The sequence below is a fragment of the Camelus bactrianus genome, chromosome 9 (assembly GCF_048773025.1).
Source record: "Camelus bactrianus isolate YW-2024 breed Bactrian camel chromosome 9, ASM4877302v1, whole genome shotgun sequence".
Classification (NCBI taxonomy): domain Eukaryota; kingdom Metazoa; phylum Chordata; class Mammalia; order Artiodactyla; family Camelidae; genus Camelus; species Camelus bactrianus.
In genome coordinates, this window is record NC_133547.1 from 15,152,440 (window position 1) to 15,177,393 (window position 24,954).

A 24,954-nucleotide genomic window follows, 5' to 3' on the forward strand; every position below is an offset into this window, starting at 1 on the left:
CATTAGACATTAAAACTACATATTGTGTGCAGCATTCAAAATATGATCTGCTCTTTTTTTTTTTTTTTTGATTCCCTCACTTTTATTTATTTATTTATTTATTTATTTATTTATTTATTTATTTATTTATTTATTTATTTATTTATTTATTTTTATTTTTCCCCTCTATACTTGAATCAACCTCCTTTCTCCCCCTGAAGTCTCCTACTTGGTCTCTGTAGTCCTCATACCATGTCCCCACCCTGGTCTGTTCCCCAGTTAACACCTGAGTCAGATCACAGCCTTCCTCAGCTCAAAGCTCTTGGCAGGTTCTACTTCATTCAGAGTCAAAGTGCTCACAGTGGTCCCCGAGGCCTCACAATCTGGCTTTGTTCCCTCTTTGACTTCAACTCCTCCCATTCCCCGTTGGTCCAGTCACAGTGTTTCTCAAATAGAGTAAGCAGCCCCCTGCCTCAGGGCCTTTGCACTGCTGTTCCCCTCTAGCTTGGAATACTCTATCTCCAGATAGCCTCGTGACTCACTCTCTTACTTTCTTTGGGTCTCAGTTCACATATCACATCTGAAAGAGCCCTTTCCTGACCATGCTGTTTCCCTCTGTCTTCTCTATATCCTCACCCCACTATATGTTTCTCCCTTGACACATCAGCACCTGATCTGTTTATTGTCCAGCTTCCCCACAAGGAAGGTGAGCTCCGTAGGGGGAGAGAGAGAGACTGATGACCTTGTTCCTTGCTGTATGCCCAGTGCCTAGAATAGGCGTGTCACAGAGTGCTCACTCAGTAAACATTTACTGAATAAATGCAGTAGTGCATCAAAGGGAACAGCTGAAATCAGAGGGTCCTGGACATGACGTAGGCATGTCAGACTCGTGGACCATTTTATAGACAAGAACAGAGGAGGCATGGTGATGTAGGAGAAAAAGCTGTCAGATTCTGCCAGCTCCATTTTGCCATGATCTTGTATATGGTCTCGTGTGTGTGTAACAGCTCTAGGCCTCAGTTACCTCACCTGTAAAATGGGAATAACGTCTATATCTCGAGGTGATGGTGAAAATTAAACGAGATCATGCTTGTGAAAGCATCTGGTCTTCTGTTTCTGTTCACAACAGGTATGTAATTAACATGCCTTAAGGCTGATTTAAAGTGACCTCTCTGGTCCAGAGACGTCTGAGGGCAGTTTTTCCCAGGAGGTAGAACATAGAAAAATGTAGGTGGTTGTGAACATGGCTTTGAATAAGTCCGAATCACACTGCGAGACACTTACTCTTTTCTTAATTTTCCTAGACGCTTTCTGCATGGGTGGGGAGGGAGACAATTCCTGGGCTGGTGTGCCCTGAATACCTCTCTCCTACTGGCCAATCTCCCTTTTCAACAAAGAGGCACAGGGGCTACAGTCAGCTACAATGTGATTTCATTGTTTTCTTCTCACTTTGTTTTTCTGGTACTTTTCATTTACGGGCAAGTGAGCCTGACTTTCCACTGAGAGTAGTGGTATAAAGTATTCTCTTAAAATACACTTAAGAAAGTCAGCTGGTTTAAAGACAACTCTCAGTGGCAGAGAAGCTCTCCACCCCTCAAGTGGTCCTGGAGCAAAACTAAACCAGTTCTACCCAGAGAAGAATTAGGGCTTTGAAAAGCAAGGAAGGTCTGCAGCACTGAGATGATAGAAGATGCTGGGAGCCGGGCTCGGGGATGGGACAGGCTGGGCTTGGCTCTGCCTCGATCACATACGCACTGTGTCCTCTCTGAGCCCCACATTCTCTGTCTCCAAATGGGGTAATAATAAGACTGATTCTCCCAGGGCTGTCTGGGCCTTAAAATACTTAGTCCAGCTCTGGGCACAGAGAAAGCTGTGGATAAACTGGAGCTCCAATGATTATTATTATTGCTGTTGTTGTTAACACCACAACTATTATCCTCATTAAAGAGTCATCAACGGAATAACAGGGAGGCAGGAAGGAGCCATGGAGAACAGACAGGGATTGTGTTTACATCGTGAGAGGTGTTGGGTGTTACAAGTTGGGGTGTGGGTGTTGGGGTGGAGAGAGAGACTGACCGAGAGACGTTGAGAAAAGCAGGTGGAAACCGGCCCCTCCTAGCCTGGTGATGAATCCCAGTGATACAAGGCAGTGCCAAGTGGGAGGACCTGGGGTTCCTGGGAGAAGCAGCTACGCTCACTGAGCAGTGATGAGACCTGGGGAAGATGCCCAAGTTCTGCATCCTGAGCTGGGCCCGGGGGAGGGGGCTGACGGGGGCTCCTGCCCCTGTGCTGACCCCTCCTCCCTTGGCCGTGCTGCCTTGTCCCTGCTGGGAGAGGCTGGGGGCAGGGTGGGTGAGCTGGTGTCGTCCCAGCCCTCGCAGGAGGCCGTGAGCTCACACTCGTGTCCCCTCCAGGCCTGGTAAACAGGATGGGTTTACCGGGTCAGGTGCACCCTCCCTAGGTCTGTCCCTCCCACTCATTCCCTGGGGGTGGCTGGCCCGCCCATCTCTCCTGTTCCACACCCAGCTTTCTCAGCAAGAGCAGCCCGAGTGCTAACTGAAACGCCTTGATGACCACTCTCAGGATCGTGGCCACTTCCTTCTCTGACGCCTGGGGTCCCCACCGCGGGGCCGTCTCCCGGCGACCAGGCTTTCTGCTGCTGGAGGGTGTGGGAGACTGTGAGGTGGTCAGTCACCTGAAGAGGGCAGCACTGGGGGCCAAGATGAGAGAGACACAGGCTGCCTGAAACTGAGAGGGGAAGGCCACGAAGGGGCACCTGCCACTCATTCAGGTGCCCCCGACCCAGGCTGGCTTACACCTGGGGTGGGTCCTGTTCCACTGGGCTCCCTACCCTTTCCCGCACCTCTCCACCCTCCGTGGGCTCCTGCTTGAGTCCTCTCTCTTAAGTCCTCTCCATCCACCTCTGGGAGACCCAACAGTCTATCTCCTCAGACGACCCCACCCCCACCCTGCGCCCCAAATTCCTGGGGTTGGGAAATCGGAAGACTTTTGTACCAGTCTCGACCCATTGCTCCCTCCCTCCCTGCTGCACGGGCTCCCTCTCTGTTTCAACACAGACTCTCAGACTCACAATTACAGCTCATTACCCTATCGGGTGGCTGGCCCTGAGTCACGGAGGGGAGGGACTCTGGGCTGCTCAGCCCTGCCACCTTCTCCCAAGCTCCAGTATAAGGAGTAGTGGCAGGGAGGAGGACTCTGGGAAGGCGGGGGCATCTGAGAAAGGAGAGAAGACTGCAGACCTAGAGTGGGGAGAACAAAAAGTCAGAAGGAAGGGGAAGACGGAGGAGGGCACACAGACGCAGAGGAAAAGAAAGGGCAAACGAGTAAACCTGGGTGGGAAGAAGACACTTAGGAGAGGAGAGAGGCAGAGATGAAGCTCCAGGGGTCCCTGGCCTGCCTCCTGCTGGCCCTGTGCCTGGGCAGTGGGGAGGCTGGCCCATTGGTGGACAGAGGGAAGAGTGAGGGAACAGATGCTGGGGAGATCGCTGGACACATGGTGGGAGAAGCCATTGGAGAGGGGCTGGGGGAAGCTGTTGGAGAGGGGCTGGGAGAAGCCTTTGGAGGCAAGTCGGGAGAAGCCAACAGCCACAGAATCTCTGAGGTCCCTGGCCATGAGGCGGGAGGTGCTGCCGCCCATGGCCTTGGGGAAGGAGCCCGGGCTCTTGGAAACACTGGCAGACAGGTTGAGGGTATCATTCAACATGGAGCAGATGCTGCCCACAGCTCCAGGCAGGGGATGCCTGGTGGCAACAGTGCTTGGGTGAGTGGCTGGAAGCCAGGCCTGGAAAGGGAGGCAGTGGGCAGCAGGGTGGAGAATCTTGAAAAAAGGATGAAAGAGTGAATGGCTCGCTTATTGGTGGCTGTATGAGCCAGCCTCCTTCCATGTGGTCCTCCCTCCTCTACCACCCTGGGGTCTCTCTCTACCTGCCTCTCCCTCCATCCTGCCCTGGCTCCTCTCTGTCTTAGTTGCTCTGCCTGCTCTCCCCTGCCCTGGAGTCAGTGGTCACACACACTCAGTGTAGCCATGTTGTTCTTGCAGGGAACCAACGGCCAGCCCCCAGCTGATGGCCATGGCATCTCTGGCTCTCAGGGCAATCCTGGAGGTCCAGGGACTCCCTGGGACCAGGTATACGCTGGGGGCTCAGGTGGCAGCTTTGGAACCAACTCTCAAGGAGGCTCCTGGGGCCAAGGAGGCCATGGAGGGCCATTCAACTTGGGGACCAACACTCAGGTAAAGTAACTCCCCAGCCCTGATGCCTGCCACCTCCCTCCCTTTGAGCCCACTCTCTCAGTGCCTCCCTTGTGTCCCTCCCGATCCCATACTCAGTCTCACCCTCCCAACAGGGAGCTGTGGCCCAACCTGGTTATGGGTCAGTGAGAGGCAGCAACAACCCAAATAAAGAGGTAAGAGGAAGAGTCTGGTAAAGAAGGGAATCTGGATGTGTGGGGTGGAGAGTGGGAGAGACCAAAGGGGAAGAAAGATGGAGGGGGGAGGTTGAGGGAAGAGGCAGATTGGATGGGAGGAGAGGTGGGCGCGGGGAGGAGGCTCCGGAGAGCGAGCTGGGCCTTGACGGAGAGACATGTTGGGAAAGAGAGCCAAGCCACAGGAGGCAGGAGAGCCTGGCCCGCGGGGACGGCTTCCACGGGAGTCTGGAAACTCACCTGTCCCCTTCTGCCCACAGTGCACCAACCCCCCGCCATCTGGCTCGGGTGGAAGCTCCAGCCACTCTGGGGTAAGAGGGCAGGGCCAGCAGGGCATTTTGCACAGGGAGAAAACAGAGATGCTGCCCCCTCAGCCGGGGCAGACACATTCCTGAGCAGGAGAGGAGGGGAGGGAGGAAGGCAGTCTTGGTGTTCTCATCTTTAGACCTTGCTCTGGTCACTTCCTGCCCCTCAGGGAAGCAGCGGCAGTGGCAGCAGTGGCAGCAGTGGTAGTGGTAGCAGCAGTGGCAGTGGCAGCAGCAGTGGTGGCAGCAGTGGCAGCGGCGGCAGTGGCAGCAGCGGCAGTGGCAGCAGCAGCAGTGGCAGTGGCAGTGGTGGCAGCAGTGGCCATGGTGGCAGCAGTGGCAGTGGTGGCAGCAGCAGTTCTGGGCCCAGCTGGGTAAGTGCTGCTTCTGACTGAAGGCAGAGACAGGATGGAGGCCCCTGGTGGTCCCTGCTGAGGACATCCCCTCCAAGGCCTCCCTGAACACTGCCAGCCCCAAGGTAGTTGTCACCCCGGGGCTCCCCAGCTTCTGGTCCCCACCTTCCCAGCCCCACTGAGCAGTGTTGCTTATGCATGCGCTCAGATTTTCCGGAAGAAGTGCCCTGCCTACCGCGTTCACTCTGTCCCCTCATCTTCCACTCGGCGATGGCGGGGATGCTCCGTCCCCTGTCTAGGCTCTGCTCCTGCAGGCGTGTCCACTGGGCAAATCTGACTAGAGCTGGTTGGTGGATGGAAGCCCCTGGCCCAGGAAAACAAGACCCCTTTCTGGGATGCTCCCAGGAGAACGAGGGCAGGACCGCATGTGGAGACTTAGGGACATTGTGAGCTGCGGGGTAGACAACACTAATAAATACAGCCACAGGAGGCCCCTACGCGAGGGGTGAGAGGACCAGGAGGGGACCACGACCTGGCAGCCGGATTAGGGTGGCACTCCCATCAGAGCACAGCTGGGTCCCTTGGGGGTCTGAGGAAGGTCTCAGGCAAGAGGAGGGAAGTAACTAGAACCAGCCAGCTGACGTGAGCTGCTTTAATTTACTGTTCCCTGGACCGCCCCACCCGACTCTGTCTAGGAGCAACCCCTGGAAAACTCCAGGAATTTTGATCAAGGGGTCTACACGGGCTCCCAGGTAGGACTCCCCAGGGGTCCCTTCCCCTTTCTGGGTCCCAGGAGAGGAAGAGGGGGAGGTGAGGCAGGAGGAGGGCAGAATGAACCCCCAGCTGCCAGGGTCACAGCTCTTATGAAGTTGGGCTCCGGGGCCTTTCCTGCCCCTGGCGTGAGGTGGGGGTGAAGGGCAACAGCTCAGAATCCCCAAATTATCCCACATTTCCAAATGCACTTGGCCACACCTGGCCTTCCCTGTGCTCCAAATAACTTCCCCCAGTGATTGACTGGAAAAAGCTGGGAAGGCATGGAGGCTGAGGAGAGGGGGTTAAAATATCATAATCCCAATTATGGGATTAATCCCTATTATGGGAACTATGTGGGCCCTGCCCAAGTCCTCTGAAGACCCCATACAGACTCTTGCCTCCCCTCCTAGGGATACAGCACCAGCTCAGGTAGCAGAGGTGGAAGTGGTGGTGGAAACAAACCCGAGGTGAGTGTCTGGCGAGCGCGCGCCTGTGCAGGTCTCCCCCCACCTGTGGGAAGGGGAAGAGGCGGTGAGGGATGGGGGCGCCGAGGGGAGAGGACAGCTGGGCCGGGGTGGGGATGGGGGACCTGGGCCGGCCTCGGGGTTAAGATGCTGCAGTCTGGGGTCTGGAGTTGTGCCTGGGTGGGGACTGAGAGCGTCCCCTTTTCCTCCCTCCCACAGTGTAACAACCCAGGGAATGAAGTCCGTGAGTCCGGAGCATCCGGGAGTCAGGTGAGAGCCACACTTGCAGTGACCGTGGTTTGTCACGGCAACTGTGCCCACTCCTCAGTTCAACTCTGCTCGTCCCCGTGCCTAACGCTAACCTCTGTCCCAAACCCTTCTGGGCGACTTTACAATTTAGGGGGAAGAAACCAAATGTGTGCCCCTAGAAAGTATATTAAGTTCCATATTATTCATTCATTGCAACTCCTTACATGATATCTCCCGCTTTATACCACAGAAGGGGTGGTGAAAAATCATAGGAAAACCAGTCCTTTTGGAAACAAAATTGTTTCAACTGGCCCGTGAACAGAACTCGGTGACCTCTTGGACAGCGTTTTGAAATACTGCTTTGGATGTATGCATTTCCCTCCTAGCTTATTCTGGAAATCTGGCCCTCTGTCGGCACCTGCAGCGCTGACAGAGGAGCGGGTAGGCTAAGGCATCACCTAGAGGTCTTGTGAAAATGCAAATTCTGACTCAGCAGGTCTAGGGTGGGGCTGAGGTTCTGGCTTCTGACAAGCTTCCGGATGAGGCCGATGCTGCCGGTCTGCGCACTGGTGTGAGGGTGGCCTGCAGGGTGAGGGGCGCGCCCCTGGGGAGAAGGAGGCACGGGGGCAGTGGGGCTACATTGAGAAAGCTCTCACGTATCAGGGATGCTAACCTTTTATGAGGAGACAGGTTTTAAGAAACCTCCTCCCAGCCTGTAACTCTATTTCCAGTTTTTTAATATACCAAAGTCTTAAATATGTAGCGAGGGGGGAAAACAGACAAAAATAACAAAAGAATGGTCAAGGGGGTATTTTTAAAAACCAGATTTAAGAAGGCCAAGTTGACAAGTGGAAAGAAAGGCAGTGAACTTTGACCTAGAAGATGGGGGTTCAAACACCAGCAGTATCATCAATCATCTGTGTGTCTCCAGGGAAGTCAGCTGACCTCTCTGAGCCTGGGCTTCCTCTTGGGTAAAATAGGGACCATGAAGCCTAACTCGCTCACCCCTCCTCAGTTACTGCAGAGCTGTCTGCACCATAACCGGACCAAGGTGGATCAGGGTCCTGACGCTGGAGTCTGACATGGAGACAGGTGCTGAGCAAAGTTGCTGGACAGCTCCCAGCTTCCGCTTCCCTATCTGCAAAGTGGAGGCATCTCCGCATGGGAATGGGGCAGGATGGGGCCCAGAGCTCAGCACACAGTGGGATTAAATATTGGTTACTAGCGGTGTTTTGGGAGCAAGGAATGGGTGGAAGTAAGAATATGGATATGATTCAAAGGACTCGGTAGGGTTATTCTGGGTAATGAGTAGTGAGTCACTTGAGTAAGGCTTTCTGGAGGTAGGGCTCTTAGGCGATGTGTAAAGAAGAGAAGAAGGAGGCTTTACAGGGAGGACAGAGAATGTGAGCAAAGGCGGAGATGAGTGGGCCAGGAGCAGGTTGATTGGTGGCCAGATGCATGAGCCTGGAACACCAGTCGCCTTTTCCCCACACAGGGGCAAGGGTCCAGCGGAGCAGGTGAAGATGTCAGTGGAATCAACAGCTTGGTGAGTGGGGGCATCACTCCTCCTTGGTCTGGGACCCACCGTTGCCTCTCCCTATGTCTCCTGCCCCTGCCCCATACTCACAAAGTCGGTTCTGACTCTTACCCATTTCTCATGGGTTTCTTAGAACTCTCCGACAACTCCTGGGCCCTTCAACTTCGAAGCTTTCTGGAAGGTGAGTTCAGCAATAGTGCTCTGCTCACTCTCTTTTGGAAAACCAAACCTTTGTCCCTTGGCCCCACAGGCTGCAGCCTTCCTTCTAGAGTGACCATCAGTGGTGGCCCTTGACCTCTCTTGTCCTGAGACCTTGAGCCGATTACATTGTGGACCAGTTGGGCCATTTCTTTCTTTTTTTTTTTTTCTCTCTCTCTCTGCAGAATTTTAAATCCAAGCTGGGTTTCATTAACTGGGATGCCATAAACAAGGTAAGGGCTGGAAGGCTGTGTCATTCTGATCTTTGTGGGAGAAAGACAGAGAGAAGAAAGCTAACTCCTGCTTGGTGAGTCAGGGAACAATGTCAATGGCCTCTAGGAGAGCATTTCAGCCAGTGTTTAAAAAAAAAAAGATAGAAACAAGGAGGAAGGACAGCAGAGCCCTGAAGACAGAGGGAGAATTTGGAAAGAGCTGGGAGTTGGGGATGAGGAGGGAAGGGGTCTCTTTTATGTCTCAGGACACAGACCTGAGCAGGGCTGAACCTCAGTTTCCATTTCGACACTAGAAGGTGCAGCGGAGAGTGAGTTCTCAGGCCTGATCCTCAGGAACCAGGGAGGAAGCAGAGGCAGGGGGAGGGGATGGACTGAACCATCAGGAGCTAAAAGGCCAGCTGAGGACTGACACCGAGAGGGAAGGGAAAAGGAACGAACGCTGGCTGGCTGAGAGCCTGCCGGTGCCTGGCTCTAGTCTGGGCCCTGAACGTACATCATTTTAGGAAACACTTGGGGCCTAGATCCTCCGGCTCCTTCTGCCCTGTTCACCCCATCCTTAGAGGGGGAGCCCCTGGCCAGGCTGATTTGACTCCAGAATAGCAGATGTACCTCCAGGGCACAGGGGGTGGACTGGAAGGCGGGACGGCAGACGAACCATCCAAACAAATCCCCAAGGCAGAAGCTGCCATCGGCGGCCCACTGATTGGTTGGTTTGATCTATTTTTTAAAAACAATATGTACACTCTGGGCCCCTCTTTCTACGGCCCATGACGGCCTAGAGCTGAGTAGCAGCTGCTTCTTGCCACGGGGGCTTGCTCTGCACTGGACAGACTGCCCCCGCCCATCACTGTCATTCTGCCGCCCAACTGGCCCCTGTGAGCAGTGGAGCTTCTGACCCTTAATGTAAGAGAATGCAGACCAGGACCCCTGCCCTGCAGAGCTTGTTGGGGGAGTGGGCGGTGGTAGGCGGGGAGGCAAAGGGATCGCCCACACCTCAGGAAAGGCACCTGGGAGTAAGGTGGGGGTTGAAAGGCAGGAGGTGCAGAAGCTCCCAGCTACGGCAGAGTCGTGGTCTGGATGAACCAGATGAACAGAGCAGACTGTTTCAATTTCGTAAAGAACTATTTCTGGTCGGGGTGAAACTCCTTACTGTGGACCATGCGGAGACAAGGCCCCTGAGCGTGGGGCACTTAGGGTCTGACGGGACAGCCAGGGCCCACACAGATGCTTCCCTGAGGGCCCGGGCTGACACCTGGCCGCGGGGTGGGCGGCAGCAAAGAGGGTGCTCGCAGCTGTGCAGAATCTGTTTGGGGCGGCTCCCCTCAGGAGCAATCTCCTAGGAAGCAGGGCAGGACAGAGATGTGCAAAGAAGTGGAGAACCCCAGCTTCTTCCCGGTGGGGAGGGGATGAGGGAGCGGAGGACTTCAGCCAGAGTGAGGACTAAGGACAGGGGGGTTCCACTTAGCGTCCCGGCCAAGTATGGGGGCTTTCAAGCCCAAGCTGGAATATCTGGATTGGACTGGATGACAGCCATGGGTGAAAAGGTCCCTGCAGGTTTCCGGAGCAGGGGCCCAATCTCTCCCCTTGCCTTGGTCCACTACCCCCGAATTCCTAGTCCTCGAGCTCCCTCTTAGAACTTATTTCTTTGCCCAGGACCAGAGGAGCTTTCGCACCCCGTGACCTCCCGACAAGGAGCTACCAGATGGATGGGAGCCCCCATCCCTTCTTAAAACACCACTATCTCACCACTAACCCCAACATTTGCCCTTGAAATAAATCTTAGCTGTCCCACACTCCTGGTCTCTGCTCCTTTCTTATGTCTCCACTGTTGTTCCGGGGGGGGGGGTTGGAAAGGGTGATCTCAGCCCCCCAGCTCTGGGAGATGGGTGGGAGGTGGCATGGCAGGTGAAAGGTGGGAAGGTCTGGGGGCAGGTCCTGGTCCTGAGGTTTTACCACAGCTGTGTTCTGCCTGAGGCTGGGGAAACTGGGCTAGAGGAGTACGCTGCACTGTGCGGTATGTGTGACGGAGGGGTGGCGAGTGGCTCCAGAGACCTGGCTTCTTTCACCCTCTGTTCCCAGAAAGTTTTCTCATGTCCCTAAAGACACCCAGCTTCCCCCAGACCTTAGTCACAATGAATTCTGAAGGCTGAGGATGGTGGTTGCAGGAGCCGGGGCTTCGGTGAGCAGGGGGTCAGGCTCCCGGCTCACCTGTGCCCTACTTTCATCCACAGGGCCAAGTCCCAGCCCCCAGCACTCGCGCCCTCCTCTACTTCAGCCGACTCTGGGAGGTAGGAGAAGTCTCACTCTTGGTCATCCTGTCCTCCCCCCACCTCCCTCAAGGCAGCTTACTTGCTGCAAGTTCCCCCTCTTTTCACTGGTGAGATAGGTAATCTCACCCAAAGCTTATCACCAATACCATCAGAAATCCGAACACTCTCAGTGTCCTGTAAGCTCATCTTCATCCCGCCCCAGACCACATCCAGCTGCCAAAACCCTCTCTTTCACGTGATCTTGAAACTTTCCCAACCAGCTGCCACACTCCACCCTCTGGATTCTGTTTCCCCATGGCCCACTCATCTCTCCTTCTCCCTCTAGGACTTCAAACACTACACTCCTTTCTTGAACTGGAAAGCAATTCTTCAGGTAAGGGTGGCAGAAAGCTGGGGCAGGAAGCTCAGCTCTGGGGACTGGGGTTCTGAACCCAGGCAGTGGCTTGCAGATTCTGTCCCAGGTCCTCCCCCTCCTTCCCTTCCCATTTTCCTCCCCCTCCCCTTATGCAACGCTGAGCAGGGGTGGGGCGGGAGAGGGAAGTTGTGAGTCACCGAAGAAGGAGTAGGGTGGCAGGTCCTCCCCAGGATAAAAGCCGAGGCCGAGGGTTGGGGCCTCCTCAGGCACAGGATCATGAAGCCAGCCACCGTCTCCGCTCTGCTGCTGTTGCTGCTGGGGGTGGCCTGGCTCCAGGGAAGCCACAGCTGGGTGGGTACCGCAGGGTGAGCAGGTGGAGGGGACCACAAGGTGGGGAAGAGGGAGGGGCCTGGGGCTGGGGCCAACTCCCAGGGCTGGAAAGGGGTCACTAGGGAGAAAAGTGGAAGAGAAACAGGAGAGCAGGAAGAATGGGGGAAGGGGTCAGATTATCTGGGTTCTAGGAAGGATGGGCAGGGCCCCTGGGTCCTACAGAAGGCCACATCTCGATTCCATCTGGCCAGTGGCTTTCGGGAATCAGGGCCCTTGGGCACTGAGGCAAGTGTTGCCCACTCATTTGTCCACATGGGCTAGGCACGTGAGGCTGGACAGACGGGGCCACACTGTGGGATCTTTCAAGAAAAGCTAGAAATCTGGTTTTCAATTGTTTGCGACTAACTTAACTTAAACATCCAGACCAAACAAACAATGTCTGGAGGCCTGTGGTCCACCAGTTTGTGCCCTCAGTGGGGTTAGAGTGCAGTCAGGTGTGGAGAAGGCGGGGAGTCAGGCCTGACTTGGGAAGAACATCTTGATCCTGACTCTGTAAGTGTGCATGCACGCGCGAGTGTATGAGTGTGTGTGTGTGCGTGCACGCGTGAGTGTATGAGTGCGCGTGTGTGAGTGTGTGTTCCCAGTAGAGAAGGGCTGATGGCAGGAACTAAGTTCCTCTCCTGCGCAGATCTCCCCCTTGCCCTGCTCCGGGGATTTGGGGGGCAAGCACACCTGCTGTGCTTCTTAAGGGCTCCATCTGCTTTCCTGGATTTCTCCCCTTCCTTTCACTCCTTTGAGCCAGAGCGAACCCAAGGCACGTCCCTTCGCCCCTGTGGGTAACAGCCCATCCTTCCCAGGACCCTGGGGAGAACAGCATTTGGGAACAGGGATGAAAATGCCTGTGTGGGGAGCAGGGTGTGCTGCGGGCAGAAGGCAGGTGGGGCCGAGGTGCCCGGGTCGGCACAGCTCCCCAATTTTTCTAGCTCAGGCTCAGGCCAGCGCTGCTGCCAGGGCCCCAGGTGCATGGGTGGCAGTGGGGTTGCCTCTCCCTATCCACGACCCCTGACACTGTTCAGGGAAATCTGTCCCATATCTGTCTGGGCCATTAGTTCCCTCCAGGCTTGCCGTCCCCTCTGTAGGCAGCACGTATCTGAGACCACTGAGGGGATGGGGCAGGCCAGGTGGGATGCTGGAGCCCCCTAGTCTGGGGCCTGCAGGGCCACGGAGATGCCCTCACGACGCCTCCTTCTCCGGCTCCTTCTCCCTCCCAGGGTGCTGAGGCGTCCTCGTCGCTCCAGAAGAGGGCAGGCGGCGCTGGCCAGGTGAGCCTCTCCCTCAGACTGCCCTGCCCCGGGGCCGGCCCTGGGCTCCTCTCAGCCCCGTTCCTGGGTCTGGCCAACCTGAAACTTCTCCTTTATGTCCTGTTCTATAATTTCCTCAGCCTGGCGCAGGATGGCAAGACGTGGTACCTGTAACTTCTAAGGTAAGATAACTGCCACTGACCACTGATTTATTTATTTTATTATATTATTATTATCAATGGAAGTACTGGGGACTGAACCCAGGACCTTGTGGATGCTAAGCCTGCGCTCTACCACTGAGCTGTACCCACAACCACCACTACCACCATCACCTGATTTAAATTTCACCTTTTTCCTTGTCTCCTACCGTCACCTCCCCAGCGACACTGGAGGATTTGGGAGAGGCAGGGAGGGACGGAGGAGGGCTAGGACCGTACAGTGAGGTGAGGGTGTGGGTCCTGGCCGCAGGAGATTCCACAGAAGGAAACACGCGACGTGAGGAGGGGAGGAGGCAGGGGCTTTGAGACGGTCCATCCAGGACAGGGGAGTGGGGGCAAAGTGCCCTCATCCCTTCTCTCCTGTGCCCCCACCCACCGCCCCTGCTTCCTTCCACAGAACAACTATAACCAGCAGGCACACCCTAACGCCTCTGGCGGGCAGTACGCAGCCAAGATCCCGGCTAAGGTAAGACTTGCAGCCGCCCTGATCCCCACTGGGGTCTGCACTGGGGCAAGGGAGGGAGTTTTTTCACTGTTAAGGTCCTCTGCGTAGGTTAGCTGGGGCTGAATCCTGCTCACTTTGATAGTCATGTCTCTCCACCCCTGTGGAGGGAGACTCCAGCCCCCTGAGAGCAGTTTGGAAGAAGAGGGTAGAAGGTTCTCCACACCCACTCACACCCCCTCACTTACGAGGGAGCAGTGGCCAGTCACGTGCCAGGAAGAAAACAGGGAGCCAGTGTCCTCGCAAGGACTACACGGATCCAGAAAAAAAGAAAAAATCACGTGGCAAAACAGCCAGCTTTCCTTTGTAGTGTCTGCTCTCCAGCTCTTTAGTTGCTGACTTTGGGGCCAGTGGGGTCAGGGGAGAGAAGGGGACACTAGCAGTTAGGGAAAGCTAGCCCGGGAACTCTTGGTTGGTGGGAAAGTAAATGCTTCACTCCACACAGGAAATAACGGGAAAAACAGGAGGATTTGGTCTTATTGGGTTGCAAAGGAAGCAATCTGGTAAATTCAGAAAATGAACATGTTAAATGCTAATTAGGCTGATGAAAAATCAGGCGGTATTTCCCACCATCTCTCAGAACAAAAAAGCCCCTGCCCTCGGGGAGAGGATGTCTACTGAGAGATCAGAAACCGCCTGCTGACTGAGAGGAGGCTGAGATGCAGTTAATAGCACCTGTGGGTATCCACCTCGCCCATCACGTGTGGTCAATTTCTACCCACCAAGCTGGCAGAGGGAGACCTACATTTCCTCTTTCCACTCCCCTTGGTCAGTGTGTGTTCACGGACCACATTCAATATCTTGGGTGAAATGCACTCAGGCTGATACATCTCCTGGGAAAACAATTCCATGGGCTGAGAGTCCACACTCAGACCTTTGCGATAATCCTGGTCTGAGCCCTGAGGACATGGCTGAGCAGAGAGGCCACTGGAGCCCTCACCTCACCCTCTCTGATCTCTTTACAGGGGGGAGTCACGCCGTCTTCCTCGGTAAGTACTGGGGTGCAGAACATCCAGCTCAAGAGAGGTGGGGTCTGAGACCCAAGGGGGTGCCGGGGACGGTGCCATGTCCCCTCAGACACTCTTCTTGTCCCACAGGCGTCCCGGGTGCAGCCTGGCCTGCTTCAGTGGGTGAAGTTTTGGTAGGTGAGTATCAGAGGGAGCCACACAGGGCACACTTACCCGGGGCAGGGCTGGGATCCCGCTCTGGGCGGTTGTGCTAAAGGTATTCAAGAGGAGGAGACCCCAGTGTAGGGTGTGGAGAGAGACTCCTAAGAAAATGAACTTGAACTCTCGGAAAGCACCCTTGGAGTGCTGGGGGAGGCCTGACAGACGCAGGGCCAGGCGGGGACAGAGAAGGCTGGCAGGGCGGCCTGATGAAGGAGCCAGACAGGACAAGAATTGTATGGGGGCCTAGAGCGGTGAGCCTACAAGGTGCAAAGGTTCAGAGGCAGGAAGAAGAGGTAATACCTGTTTTAGAGCGGAGTGAAAGCGAGGGGACCGCAGGTGACACAGGCAGGCCCTGGGGACCTGCGGCACACAGCAGCAGGGTGGGAGGATGCCTGCTTTCAGCCTGGAGTGGCCGCGTTCTACCACTGGCTCTTTTCTTCTAGAAAATCACTTCCAATAGCGACTGAGGCCCCGAAAAACATCAATCACCAGCTCTTGGTCTGGGTGCTGCCACCTGCTTTTTCTAGCCTGGGGGGCCTGTCTGTCCTGTTTCCTACCCCCTACTGTGGGGTCTCCTTGACCACCAGCCTCATCGGATACACCAGGCATTTCTTCACCTGCTCCATTTTGTGACCTCAGGTCACCACGCCAGACATTCAGAAGAAGCAGCCTACTTTAGAGTTTCTCTGTGGAAATAAAATATGAATCTTGTTTCCCTAAGACTCTGGCAAACTTTGTTTTTCAATACTACGCTAATGGCCTGGATCAGGGAGAAGAGAAGAGGGATTTAGGGGCAGATAATCTGCCTTGGGCCGAGAGTGATGACCTGGGTGGTCCTGACAGGAAGCAGCTAACTGATCTCACTGGGCCTCAGTTTCTCCATTTTTAAAAAATAATCTTTGCCCAACTTACCTCTGAAATCAGGCTTACTGCACTTGAAGCAGTGGGGTGTTTGCTAGCCTGTAAAAGGAACAAGGGAGCTATGCAAACAGGAGTAAGGATATTAAAGACGCTGTTCCAAGAGAGGAGAGCTGTCGCAGCGGGTCAGGGAGAGGCAGGAAGGAGGATGTGGGCCAGTGGAGAATAAGCCCCAGCCTCGTACAAACACTGAAGTGTGGATGAGGGTAAGCTGGGGCTGACGGCTGGGGGAGTTGTGGGGAATGGCTCACACCCAGTGCCTTATCAGTGCAGCCGCTCTGTGCCTCCAGGAGGCAGAGGAAGCGGTGAAAAACTTCTGCTCCGTCAATGTACCAATGAAATTGGCAGAGATTAGGGTGCAGGCTGAGCTCAGGCTGATCACAAGCCAGGAGCCCTGGGGACAGGGCCAGAGAGTCTGCATTCAGAGTCTCTGAGCAAAATGCCACCAAGCCCACACAGGGTGCCCAAACCCAGGAGCCCCACCTCTGATTCCTGACACCTCTGATGTCCTTGACATCCTTTCGGGGACCCAGGACATAAAAGGAGGACAGGAAGCACCCTGCCAGCTTCAGTGACTCCCTCAGAGATGGCCAGTTCCCTGAGGGCGTGACCCCTGCCTGCCTTGGTCACTTCTCCATCTCCAGTGCTGAGCACAGGGCCGGACAACAGCTGATGAATACATGAAAGAAACCGGGCCCAAAACACACTAGGGGAAACTGACTTGATCCGCATCCTCTTCTCACTTTTGTCCTTAAATCGGGGCAACTGCTTTACAGGCATCTTTGGGCTCAACTGCGGAGGGAGGCTCTGCAGTACCTCCTCGCGGCCACAGGGAGGCGAGCGCGACCATCCCAGGGCTGCCTGCTGGCCAGCTTCCCGGAGCCTGGGTGAGGCATCCCAGGTCTCCGCCAGCCAATCCTGGAGGGATTCAGGGAGACGCTTAGGTGGTCAATAGGCTTCTGGACTCGGGGTGCCCCTGGTCCACCCTCTAAAGTTTAAAGTACCACCTGAAGAAGCATAAGGCCTCTGGTATAAAGGATATAATAAAACGGCAGGCCACCTCTTTCTCCTTGCCGGGCCTCTGAAGTAGTTACTCAGCGTAGCCTCTGACGTCCATTTTTGCCCTAAAATCCATCCTCTCGTAGCAGGCAGGGGGATTCCCTGTTCAGAGTACCCCACAAGATTCATCGGTCCTGGAATAATATCCCAACTCCCTACCAGGGGGGGTATCCCATCCTCAGGAGGGTGTGGCTCTCGCCTCCCTGCCGGGTCGTCCCGGACCTGTTGGGAAAGGCTCACAGAGAACGCTGCTGCTACAGTCCCTGGAACCCGAGATCCCGACAACGTTGGGGCCTTAATGGCTTTTGGTCTAATTTCAATTTCCCTCCCCAAGTCAGGTTCACCAAGGATACCTATGCTATACACTATCGTATCACTTTATTTTCTTCACAGAACTTGTCATTCTCTGAAATGACCTTGTTTCCCAGTTTTTTGTTAGGTTATGATCTGTCTCTTCCACTAGAACAGAAGATCCACAGGACAGGGATCCCATCCATCTTGAATTCCTAACAGCAAGCGCCAAAGCAGCTGTTTAATAAGCATTTTGGGAATTAGAGACTGGAAGGAGGGATCAGAATTATGTGGGCTCAACCCAGGAAGTCTTCCTAGGAGAAGCTGAAGCAAAGGGTACACAGGGCAGAAGGTGGGCGGCAAAGGAAGAAACCAGACCTGCTGGGCAGTGTGGCTGCCTTCCTGGGTGTGACAGTAACCCTGGCTGAGGGAGGAAAGGATGGGACAGGCTTGCCCTGAGCTCTGCCTCCCAATACCCCACACCCCAGCCCCCTTTCCCTCCAAAGATTCTAGGCTTTTCACTCAGATGTTCACAAGGCCCCGAGGCCCAGTGTGCATCCCTTCAAACCCCCTACTCCTTCCCTGAACCCGAGAGGCTGGCTCCCAGCCCCTAGGTGTGTCTGTAGTGTGGTAATCAGGGCCGGGCCTCGCCTCCTACCCACACTCAAGTTCTGGCAGATTTGGGGCGGGGTGGGAAAACAAGGGTTTACTGGTATTCTCAGAGTGGGAACCAGGAGATCAACCAGACCTGGAGATGGGGCCATGCAGAGCCAGGCTCCGTGACTCTGCCTGACTCCACTAACCCTTTGTGATGCATCCAAAGGGACACTGAATCCAGGGCAGATTCTCCTGCCACCATCCATTCCCCGAGCTGCTGGGACCCTCTGCCAGTGAGAATTCCTCTACCCTCCTCTTCCCTAACCTGCCCCATCACTGGACACTCGGGGAACACAAACTCAATGAAGCAATTTAGACGGGAGAAGGGGAGAGAGCTTGGAGACAGACACTGGGTTCTAGATTAGCACCCACAGCATAAATCATGTAAAGCCAAAATCACCCTTGAGAATCCATCAGGAAGGAACCAAATGGCAAGAAATCCTAAGTCCAGCCCAGCCAGCTTTTTCTCCAGCATTGAAACAGAATTTCTTTGGTTGTGCATGTGAAGCATTAGGCTTGTGTTCAGAGGCATTGTACAAAAGTACTTGTCTTTTTTGTTTTAATTCTTTTTTTTTTCTTTTTATGTTGCTGGGGGAGGTAATTTGGGTTATTTATTTATTTATTTATTTTTAGAGGAGGCACTGGGGCTTGAACCCAGGACCTCATGCGTGCTAAGCATGTGCTCTACCACTTGAGCTATGCCCTCCCCCCAAAAGTACCTGTCTTTAAACACTAGAAATTTAAATGTTAGAACTAGAAGACTGTCTTTAAATACACACTTGGTGTGGTAAGATGATTAAGCGAGAAGAGGCAACTGGAATCTCAGGCAACTGCAGGTTCCTTTCGGGACATGTACTCCTTGAATACCATTAATCTCTTAGTTTTCTGTTTTCATTTGGCCAAGAGCGCACAGTTTGATTCGCTGAAATTAATGCGCGTGTGCTCAGAGCTGCCAGCTGTGGCTGTGCACGCCGCCCGCCACCAAAGGACACCGTCAAGAGGGCAAGGCGGGGCGAACTGCAGCCTGGCCCCCAGCTCTCAAGGCTTGGGTCTGTTAATTCACACCAGGTGCTCCGTGGGCTGGCCGAGGCCCTTTGCTGGACACGACTTCACAGTGAGCAAAGGAGCAGGACAGGGGCGGGCTCTGGACTCCTGGGGCTCTAATGCGGGCCTCGCCACACACTGGCTGGGTGACCATGGGCGAGTTATCTGACCTCTATATGCTGTGGCTCCCCTGCTTACAGAATGCAGATAATTATACGACCTACCTCACAGAAGCACTGTGATGTTTCAATGACAAGTATGCATTTAGAGCACTTAGCATAAGGCCTGCCACATAGTAAGCCATCAATAAATTGGCTAAGATTATTATTAGCAGCCTTAGCATGCGGTGGACAGGAAAACATAGGGAAGTCAATTTGTTGCAAAAGGGCCCTGAAGCCCAAGAGATGCTGGTGTTGGGTTCATCTGTGGCTTCGGATTACCCCTGCCGTGTGCTCCTCCGTCAGCATGTCTAATCGGACCGTGTTACATATCAGCTCTCCTTTGTTGGTTCTTCATTCTGCTCTTGGAGTTGACCTGATGCTGACAGAATGGTGGTTGAGCTCCTTCAGTCCCTGCTAATTACTTGGTAAGAATTCATTACACATGAAAACTTGTGTCCTCCAGAAAGCCTTTTTGGGAGGTGCTCCGCCCTCCTGTCATTTTCTCACTCATCCCCTCCAGTAGCGCCAACCGCACAGGACCTCCGCTGTGACATGGTCATCCTCATGCTTAGTGAGCGTTCCTGGAGCACTGTCTTCTCAGGGAGCTCTGCACAGGGGGAGGAGCCACTAGAAAAACTGAGGAGGCTAAATGTGGGCAGGATGTTCAGGACCAGGGTGTGGGGGCAGCAGGAGAACTGAACTGAAGTGCCAGCTCCTGGGGTTCACACAGACTGCTCGGGAACGCCATGGAGCGCACCCCGCCGAGGCCTGCTCCCTCTGTGCGTTGCATCAGGTCGGGGTAAAGCGACCCACTCTTAAATGAGGTCTTGCTTTGTCCAGTCAGGACCCGTCTGGATTGCAGCACCTCCCTATTACACCAGGAACCGGTTGGGCCTCCTGAACCTCATTGTGGGGAAGGTTGCTTGATTAGGATGTTTTGTTACTTTGAGGCAATATGACTCCCAAGCTGGGGGAGTAGGGTGGGGAGTGGTATAAGCTGAATGAAATGGAGTGGGCGCCCAAGGTTCAGGACCCAGATCCCGTCGCCAAGCGGGTCTCTCTGAGATCTGTTAGTGTTTCTCTATCCTTTGTCTTCTCAGCTCAAGACAGCTACCTCTCTAAAGACCCAAGAGTAAAAGATGGGCAGCTGGAAAATGGGTCCAGCCCCCAAAGGGAGAAAGTGTGCAGCATGATAGAAGGATGCTTGGATTCTAAGATAGCCAATCTAGCAAACGTTGACGCCACCTCTACAGTGTGAAGTGCAGAGCTAGGGAGATACAAAGGGGCTAAGACACAATTCCTGACCTCAAGGAACGTGGTACTCTATGCAGCAAGAACACAAGTTACTCTGGGTTCAATGCCAGAGAAACACAAATGAATTGCACTGGCGATTTCAAGAAGGGAAGTTTGAGGCGGGAGTGGTAGGGGGCTGGCGGACGCTGGGAGACATCAGGGAAGCTTTATCCAAGATGGATGTTGGGTTCTGAGAGCAAGAGATGAGAGAAGGGCATTTTAGGCATAAGGAGTAGCAGGGACAGATGCTTGGAGGAGGAAAAAGAAGGGTATCTTTGGTTAGGAGTCCAGTTCGGCCAGAAGGAGAGGTGCATGCAAAGGGAGGAAAAGACAAAAGAGTTAGAAGAGTAGGTTGAGGCCAGGGCATGGAAGGCCTTCAATGCCAGTCTAAGGAGTTTAGGCAGAATCAGGTAGGGTGGAAAAAAGCCTGAATTATAAGAAAGGAACGAAAAGGTATAAGAAAAAGAGACAAAGACAATAGGAGAGGTTGCTTGGGTGTCACTGCCAATCCCTTGGAGGGACAGGTCCAACCTGTCTCCATCGCAGCTCCATTTGCATGAAGAACCCATCGCTGGCTCACCTCCCCAGTCCCCGGGCAGGTGGGAATTGAGAAATCCAAGGTAAGTAGGGAACAGTCCCTACCTCCCCATCCCAGAGCCCCAGGGGTGGTGACAGGATCTGGGGCTGAGTCAGTGGGGTGGGGACCCCACTTCTGCTCAGTATGCCTCCTTGGAATATAAAAGGCAAGCGGCAAGGCCTGGCCTCAGAGCACCCCAAGCCTGACACCATGAAGATCCCAGTCCTCCCCGCTGTGGTGCTCCTCTCTCTCCTGGCGCTCCACTCCGCTCAGGGCGCGGCCCTGGGGAGTTCGGAGGTGAGCACGGCACCTGGGTTCTCTTTCTCTTATACCTACTAGCTCACTTACTCCTCGATTTCTTTACCTTCCATCAGTTACGGGAAAAGTGGGGGTACTGCCAGGGGCAGAATGAGAAGCTGGGGCTCTGAGGAAGGAAGGAAAGAAAGAAGGAGACAAAGCATTCCTGGGAAGACACATAGGGACGGAGATGCTTACGTTGCTGGAAGGGATGGTGAGGTGTAGGGCAGAGCCTGGACACCCTGGGAGGAGACGGGGGCTGAGGCTGAGGGTCTGGGTTCAGCCCCACCTTTGTTTTGTTTGTATCCCTGGGAATGGCCCCCAGGTGGCTGGAAGCGCCCTGCTATCTCTGGAACCTGGGCCAGAGTAAGAATCCTTAGGAGCCAGTCTCCAGCCAAGAAAAATCCTGAGGTACCCCTCTCCCCTCCTTACCCCACCGCGGGGGGAGAGTGTCCATGCTGCATTTAAAAGTCTGTAAGAAGCGTCACAGACTCAGCTGCTTAGGATCCAAGCAAGAGATGTCAGTGAGCCAGAGGGCGGGCGGGGCCTCTGGGGAGGGGGCGTGAACTTGCTGGGTCTAAAATGGGGACACTCTACTGATGGCTGCTAAGTGGGAAAATGTACCCCGTGTGGCCGGAGTTTAAAACTTTTTAAGAGAAACTGGAAATCCGAATTATGAATTCTTGCTGATCAAAAATGTTTAGTTCAAATGGAAAATCAAGCAAGCCAAGTTACTATGAGATCGAAACATTTGGGTCTCACATGCAGGTAATCCTTTTGCAACCTTTGTTGTGAGAAGGAAGAAAAAAGGGGGCAACAAAGCAGAGCAGTTGAGGTTGGGAGGGGACAGGATGGGGTGCACTGAGGCCTAGGGGCTTACCAGACGGAGGAGGGAAATGGATACTCGGACGCTGGTGGCAATAAAGTCACAAAGCAAACCAATCTCCATCAATTAAAGGCAGCGGGGCTCCCACCTGCATGTAAATCTCCCCGACCCAGCTCCACGGGCCGAGTGTGGGTGTCTCAGAAACACCCCAAGTCAATGGCAGAACAACACCAGCTCGTTTTTCATGGGAGGAGTCCTTTCTCCCCATGCCTTCTTCCCCCTGCCTACCATGGACGCCGGCCCGGGTTTGACTTCCCTGTCTCGCACGTGCCACCCTCCATTCCCTTCTTGTGGTCCGCACATCTGCCCACCAGCTGCCTTCCCAGGACAGGCCCCATGGTGGAGAACAGGGCTGGCCTGTGGAGGGAGGCGGAGCTGGCAGAGAGGGTTTGGGGCGAGGGACTTGCCATCATGTGATCATCTGGCCCCTTTCTCCCCCTCACTTTCCAGGAAGAATCCACCATTGGTAATTACGCGTCGGGACCTGAGGTAAACCCCCTGTCTTCCCACCATCTGACTAGGAGTTTGTCCCCTATCTCTTCATGCTGCTTAGTAACTTGCTTAACACTCCGCTCCTTTGCCTAGGCCTTTAACACCCAGTTCCTGAACATCGACAAGTTACGAGCCGTAAGTGCAATTCTCTAGTACGGCCCCACGAGCATCCTCATCCTAGAGGCCGCTAAGGCCTGGGTAGAGAGCTTGCAGTGATGCCTCCTCTTTCCCAGAGGCCGGGGCCAAGCTCTGCCCTTCCCCGGAGCTGACGCTCCTCTGCTGTCTCTCTCCACAGGCTTTCAAGCCCGAAGAGTTCCTGAACTGGCACGCCCTCTTTGAGGTGAGTGCTTGGCTGCCCTCTCCTTCCTTGATAGTTTGCCTGTCTTTCCCGGGTGGTGGTAACACACTGTAATTTAGCCCTTTCGGTTCTCTCCTGAGTTCTCGGAGGGAGTGACTGCCCTGCGTGGATGCTGCCCAGCTGTGGAAAGCTTCCCCGGGGAGCTGTCATGGCCGCATCTTATTTTCCTAACGTGGCAGAGGGGCAGCTGGCCCGCAAAGACAATCCCTGAAAAGGAAGAACTTAATTGGTCAAGTTTATCCAAATCCTCTCATCCTCTAGAAAGAAATTGAGGTCCTAAGTGGGGTGGCTTACCCCAACATAGAAGGCGAAGTCAGTGGCAGCGCTGGAATTCGAGCCACAGTGCATGACCCTGCATGTATTTGCTATGTGCCCTCGTGCAAATGTCTTCAGGTCTCTGAGCCTCAGTTTCCTCATCTGTGATATGGGGATGATGACAGTACCGATGTCAAAAGGTTGCTGTGAAGACCGAATGAAACGACGCCTAGAAAGCAATTAGTCTAAGGCAAGCACAGAATAAGGGCTCAGGAAACGTTAGTTCTTACTGTAATTATAAAACAGTAACAGCGTCGCCACTACAGAGAGCTCATTCCACAAGTGCTTACTGGTCCGTGCTCACCTGACCTGTATGAGAGAACCACTCTTGTTCTCTTTTTCTGTTTCAGTCCATCAAAAGGAAACTTCCTTTCCTCAACTGGGATGCCTTTCCGAAGGTAAGAGGTGGTGGGCATCAGGAGAGTAGGGAGGTTGGGGGTGAGGGCAAAACAGAGGATCTGGGAGGGAGAGTGGGGAAAGGGAAAGGGGCGGGGGTGGGGGGAGCTTTCTTCTGATCAAACCCAAGGGAAACAAGGGAAAGCTTACCTACTATATTCAGCAACTTAGATGGGGCAGAGATTCCTTTCCATCACTGCCCCGCCCTCTCCTGGGCTTCCTTGGAACTGCAGCTCCCCACACCCGAGGGTCTCCAATCTGACCGTACCCCCTCTCCCTCCAGCTGAAAGGACTGAGAAGTGCCACTCCTGATGCCCAGTGACCATCCCCTTCAAGACCCAGCGCTGTCGATACCCAGTGAAAGAGGGGGCTAGTGTGGGATCTGATCACCATCCTATAATCACTCTTCGCTGGCTCAATAACAACAATAAAATGTTTTCCAAACAAACAGCTCCTGTATCTGCGTCTCTGTTCTTATCTGACTGGGCTCAGAAGGGAATTACAATGGAGTGGGCCCCAAGGCTGGCAGGTGGAAACCTTGACTTCTGAGGGGGTAGTAAGCAGTGAGACAGGAGGAAGTGGGGAGGACGTAGCAAGGGGGCAAAAGACCCCTTGTGTCTTAGCTCCTCGGTACTGGCTGCCCTCCTTGAGGAGCACGAAGCTGGGGCTGCTTGGTTAAGATCCCCAAGGAATCAGACCCAAACAGCTGGAAACCTCCCTCCCCGACCTGCCTTCTGAGAACCTGATTCCTCTGGTGGTGGCAGCTCAGTATAACAGAGCTGTCTGTAATCCAAACCTGAGGACCCAACTTAAATCATTAGAGCCCATCTAAGATCGTTTCGTTTTTTTATTGAATTAGGTAGGTTATAAATAAAGGAAACTAGTGGTGTGACCCTGGGCCTTTCTAAACCTCCTTTCTTCATCTGTGAAATGAGTATGGAAATAAACAAGAATGATAATAACTACCCCGAGGTGTTGTTATGAAGGACAATTGAGGTAAGTATGTCAAGTTCTTTGCACAGGGCTGGGTATACAGTAGGTACCCAACAATTGCTTCTTTTCTCCACTCCCACTGCAAAGGCCCAGATTCATTATTCACTTACTCACTCACCATTCCATCCATCCATCCATCCATCCATCCATCCGTTTACTGCAAAGGTCTTGAAACACGGAATGGTTCATTTCAGTTCCTGCGGATGAACTCCGTATGGAATCTCTGTACCCCCTGGGCCTGCTCTGTGTACTTACAATGTTGAATAAGTTGGGATTATTTCTGGTTTCTCTTGAAAACCAGGAAAATGGGAGAACAGTGGACCTGCAACTGGCTTAAAGCTGCCCTTTTTACACAGAACATGGTCTCCAGATTGGTAACGTTCCACCTGACAAGTTTCACTTATTAACCTTGCTTTTTTGGTCCTTATGAGCAACTGAATTTGCAAACTGTGGCCTGTAGCTTGCTGAGGAAGTAGACTACGAAGGGAAATAAACATGTGGCTGGACTAACAATTAAACTGACATGGGACAGATTAATAGGAGAAAAGCATACAATTT

At 54.0% G+C, this 24,954-nt stretch overlaps 2 protein-coding genes across 13 annotated transcripts in view; both read left to right on the plus strand.

The window, feature by feature from the left end:
• LOC105065100 (dermokine) overlaps positions 1 to 15,379 on the plus strand; it is a 37,131-nt gene extending 21,752 nt beyond the window's left edge. For 8 of the 11 annotated variants that reach the window (XM_074369791.1, XM_074369792.1, XM_074369793.1 and 5 more), the window contains 18 exons: positions 4,040 to 4,231; positions 4,345 to 4,404; positions 4,683 to 4,733; positions 4,898 to 5,101; positions 5,776 to 5,832; positions 6,244 to 6,300; positions 6,517 to 6,567; positions 8,042 to 8,092; positions 8,217 to 8,264; positions 8,467 to 8,514; positions 10,746 to 10,802; positions 11,110 to 11,157; positions 12,741 to 12,791; positions 12,911 to 12,952; positions 13,386 to 13,454; positions 14,456 to 14,479; positions 14,588 to 14,635; positions 15,103 to 15,379. In XM_074369791.1, the coding sequence (XP_074225892.1) occupies positions 4,040 to 4,231; positions 4,345 to 4,404; positions 4,683 to 4,733; positions 4,898 to 5,101; positions 5,776 to 5,832; positions 6,244 to 6,300; positions 6,517 to 6,567; positions 8,042 to 8,092; positions 8,217 to 8,264; positions 8,467 to 8,514; positions 10,746 to 10,802; positions 11,110 to 11,157; positions 12,741 to 12,791; positions 12,911 to 12,952; positions 13,386 to 13,454; positions 14,456 to 14,479; positions 14,588 to 14,635 (1,158 nt within the window). In that variant the 3' untranslated portion in view covers positions 15,103 to 15,379. Of the gene's footprint in view, positions 1 to 4,039; positions 4,232 to 4,344; positions 4,405 to 4,682; positions 4,734 to 4,897; positions 5,102 to 5,775; positions 5,833 to 6,243; positions 6,301 to 6,516; positions 6,568 to 8,041; positions 8,093 to 8,216; positions 8,265 to 8,466; positions 8,515 to 10,167; positions 10,308 to 10,745; positions 10,803 to 11,109; positions 11,158 to 12,740; positions 12,792 to 12,910; positions 12,953 to 13,385; positions 13,455 to 14,455; positions 14,480 to 14,587; positions 14,636 to 15,102 lie in introns of those variants that run through there. The other 3 variants (XM_074369783.1, XM_074369785.1, XM_074369786.1) reach the window with 3 other exon arrangements.
• A 5,409-nt stretch (positions 15,380 to 20,788) lies between these two features.
• Positions 20,789 to 23,853, plus strand: KRTDAP (keratinocyte differentiation associated protein). 2 transcript variants are annotated; one of them, XM_010950091.3, is made up of 6 exons: positions 20,789 to 20,956; positions 22,293 to 22,331; positions 22,428 to 22,469; positions 22,630 to 22,674; positions 23,358 to 23,405; positions 23,687 to 23,853. In XM_010950091.3, exons 1-6 carry the CDS (start codon positions 20,804 to 20,806, stop codon positions 23,723 to 23,725), a joined length of 366 nt encoding a protein of 121 aa, XP_010948393.2. In that variant the 5' UTR covers positions 20,789 to 20,803; the 3' UTR covers positions 23,726 to 23,853. The 2 variants fall into 2 exon arrangements, with proteins under 2 accessions (XP_010948393.2, XP_045368879.2); XM_045512923.2 differs by lacking the exon at positions 22,428 to 22,469.
• Positions 23,854 to 24,954: the final 1,101 nt, after the last annotated feature.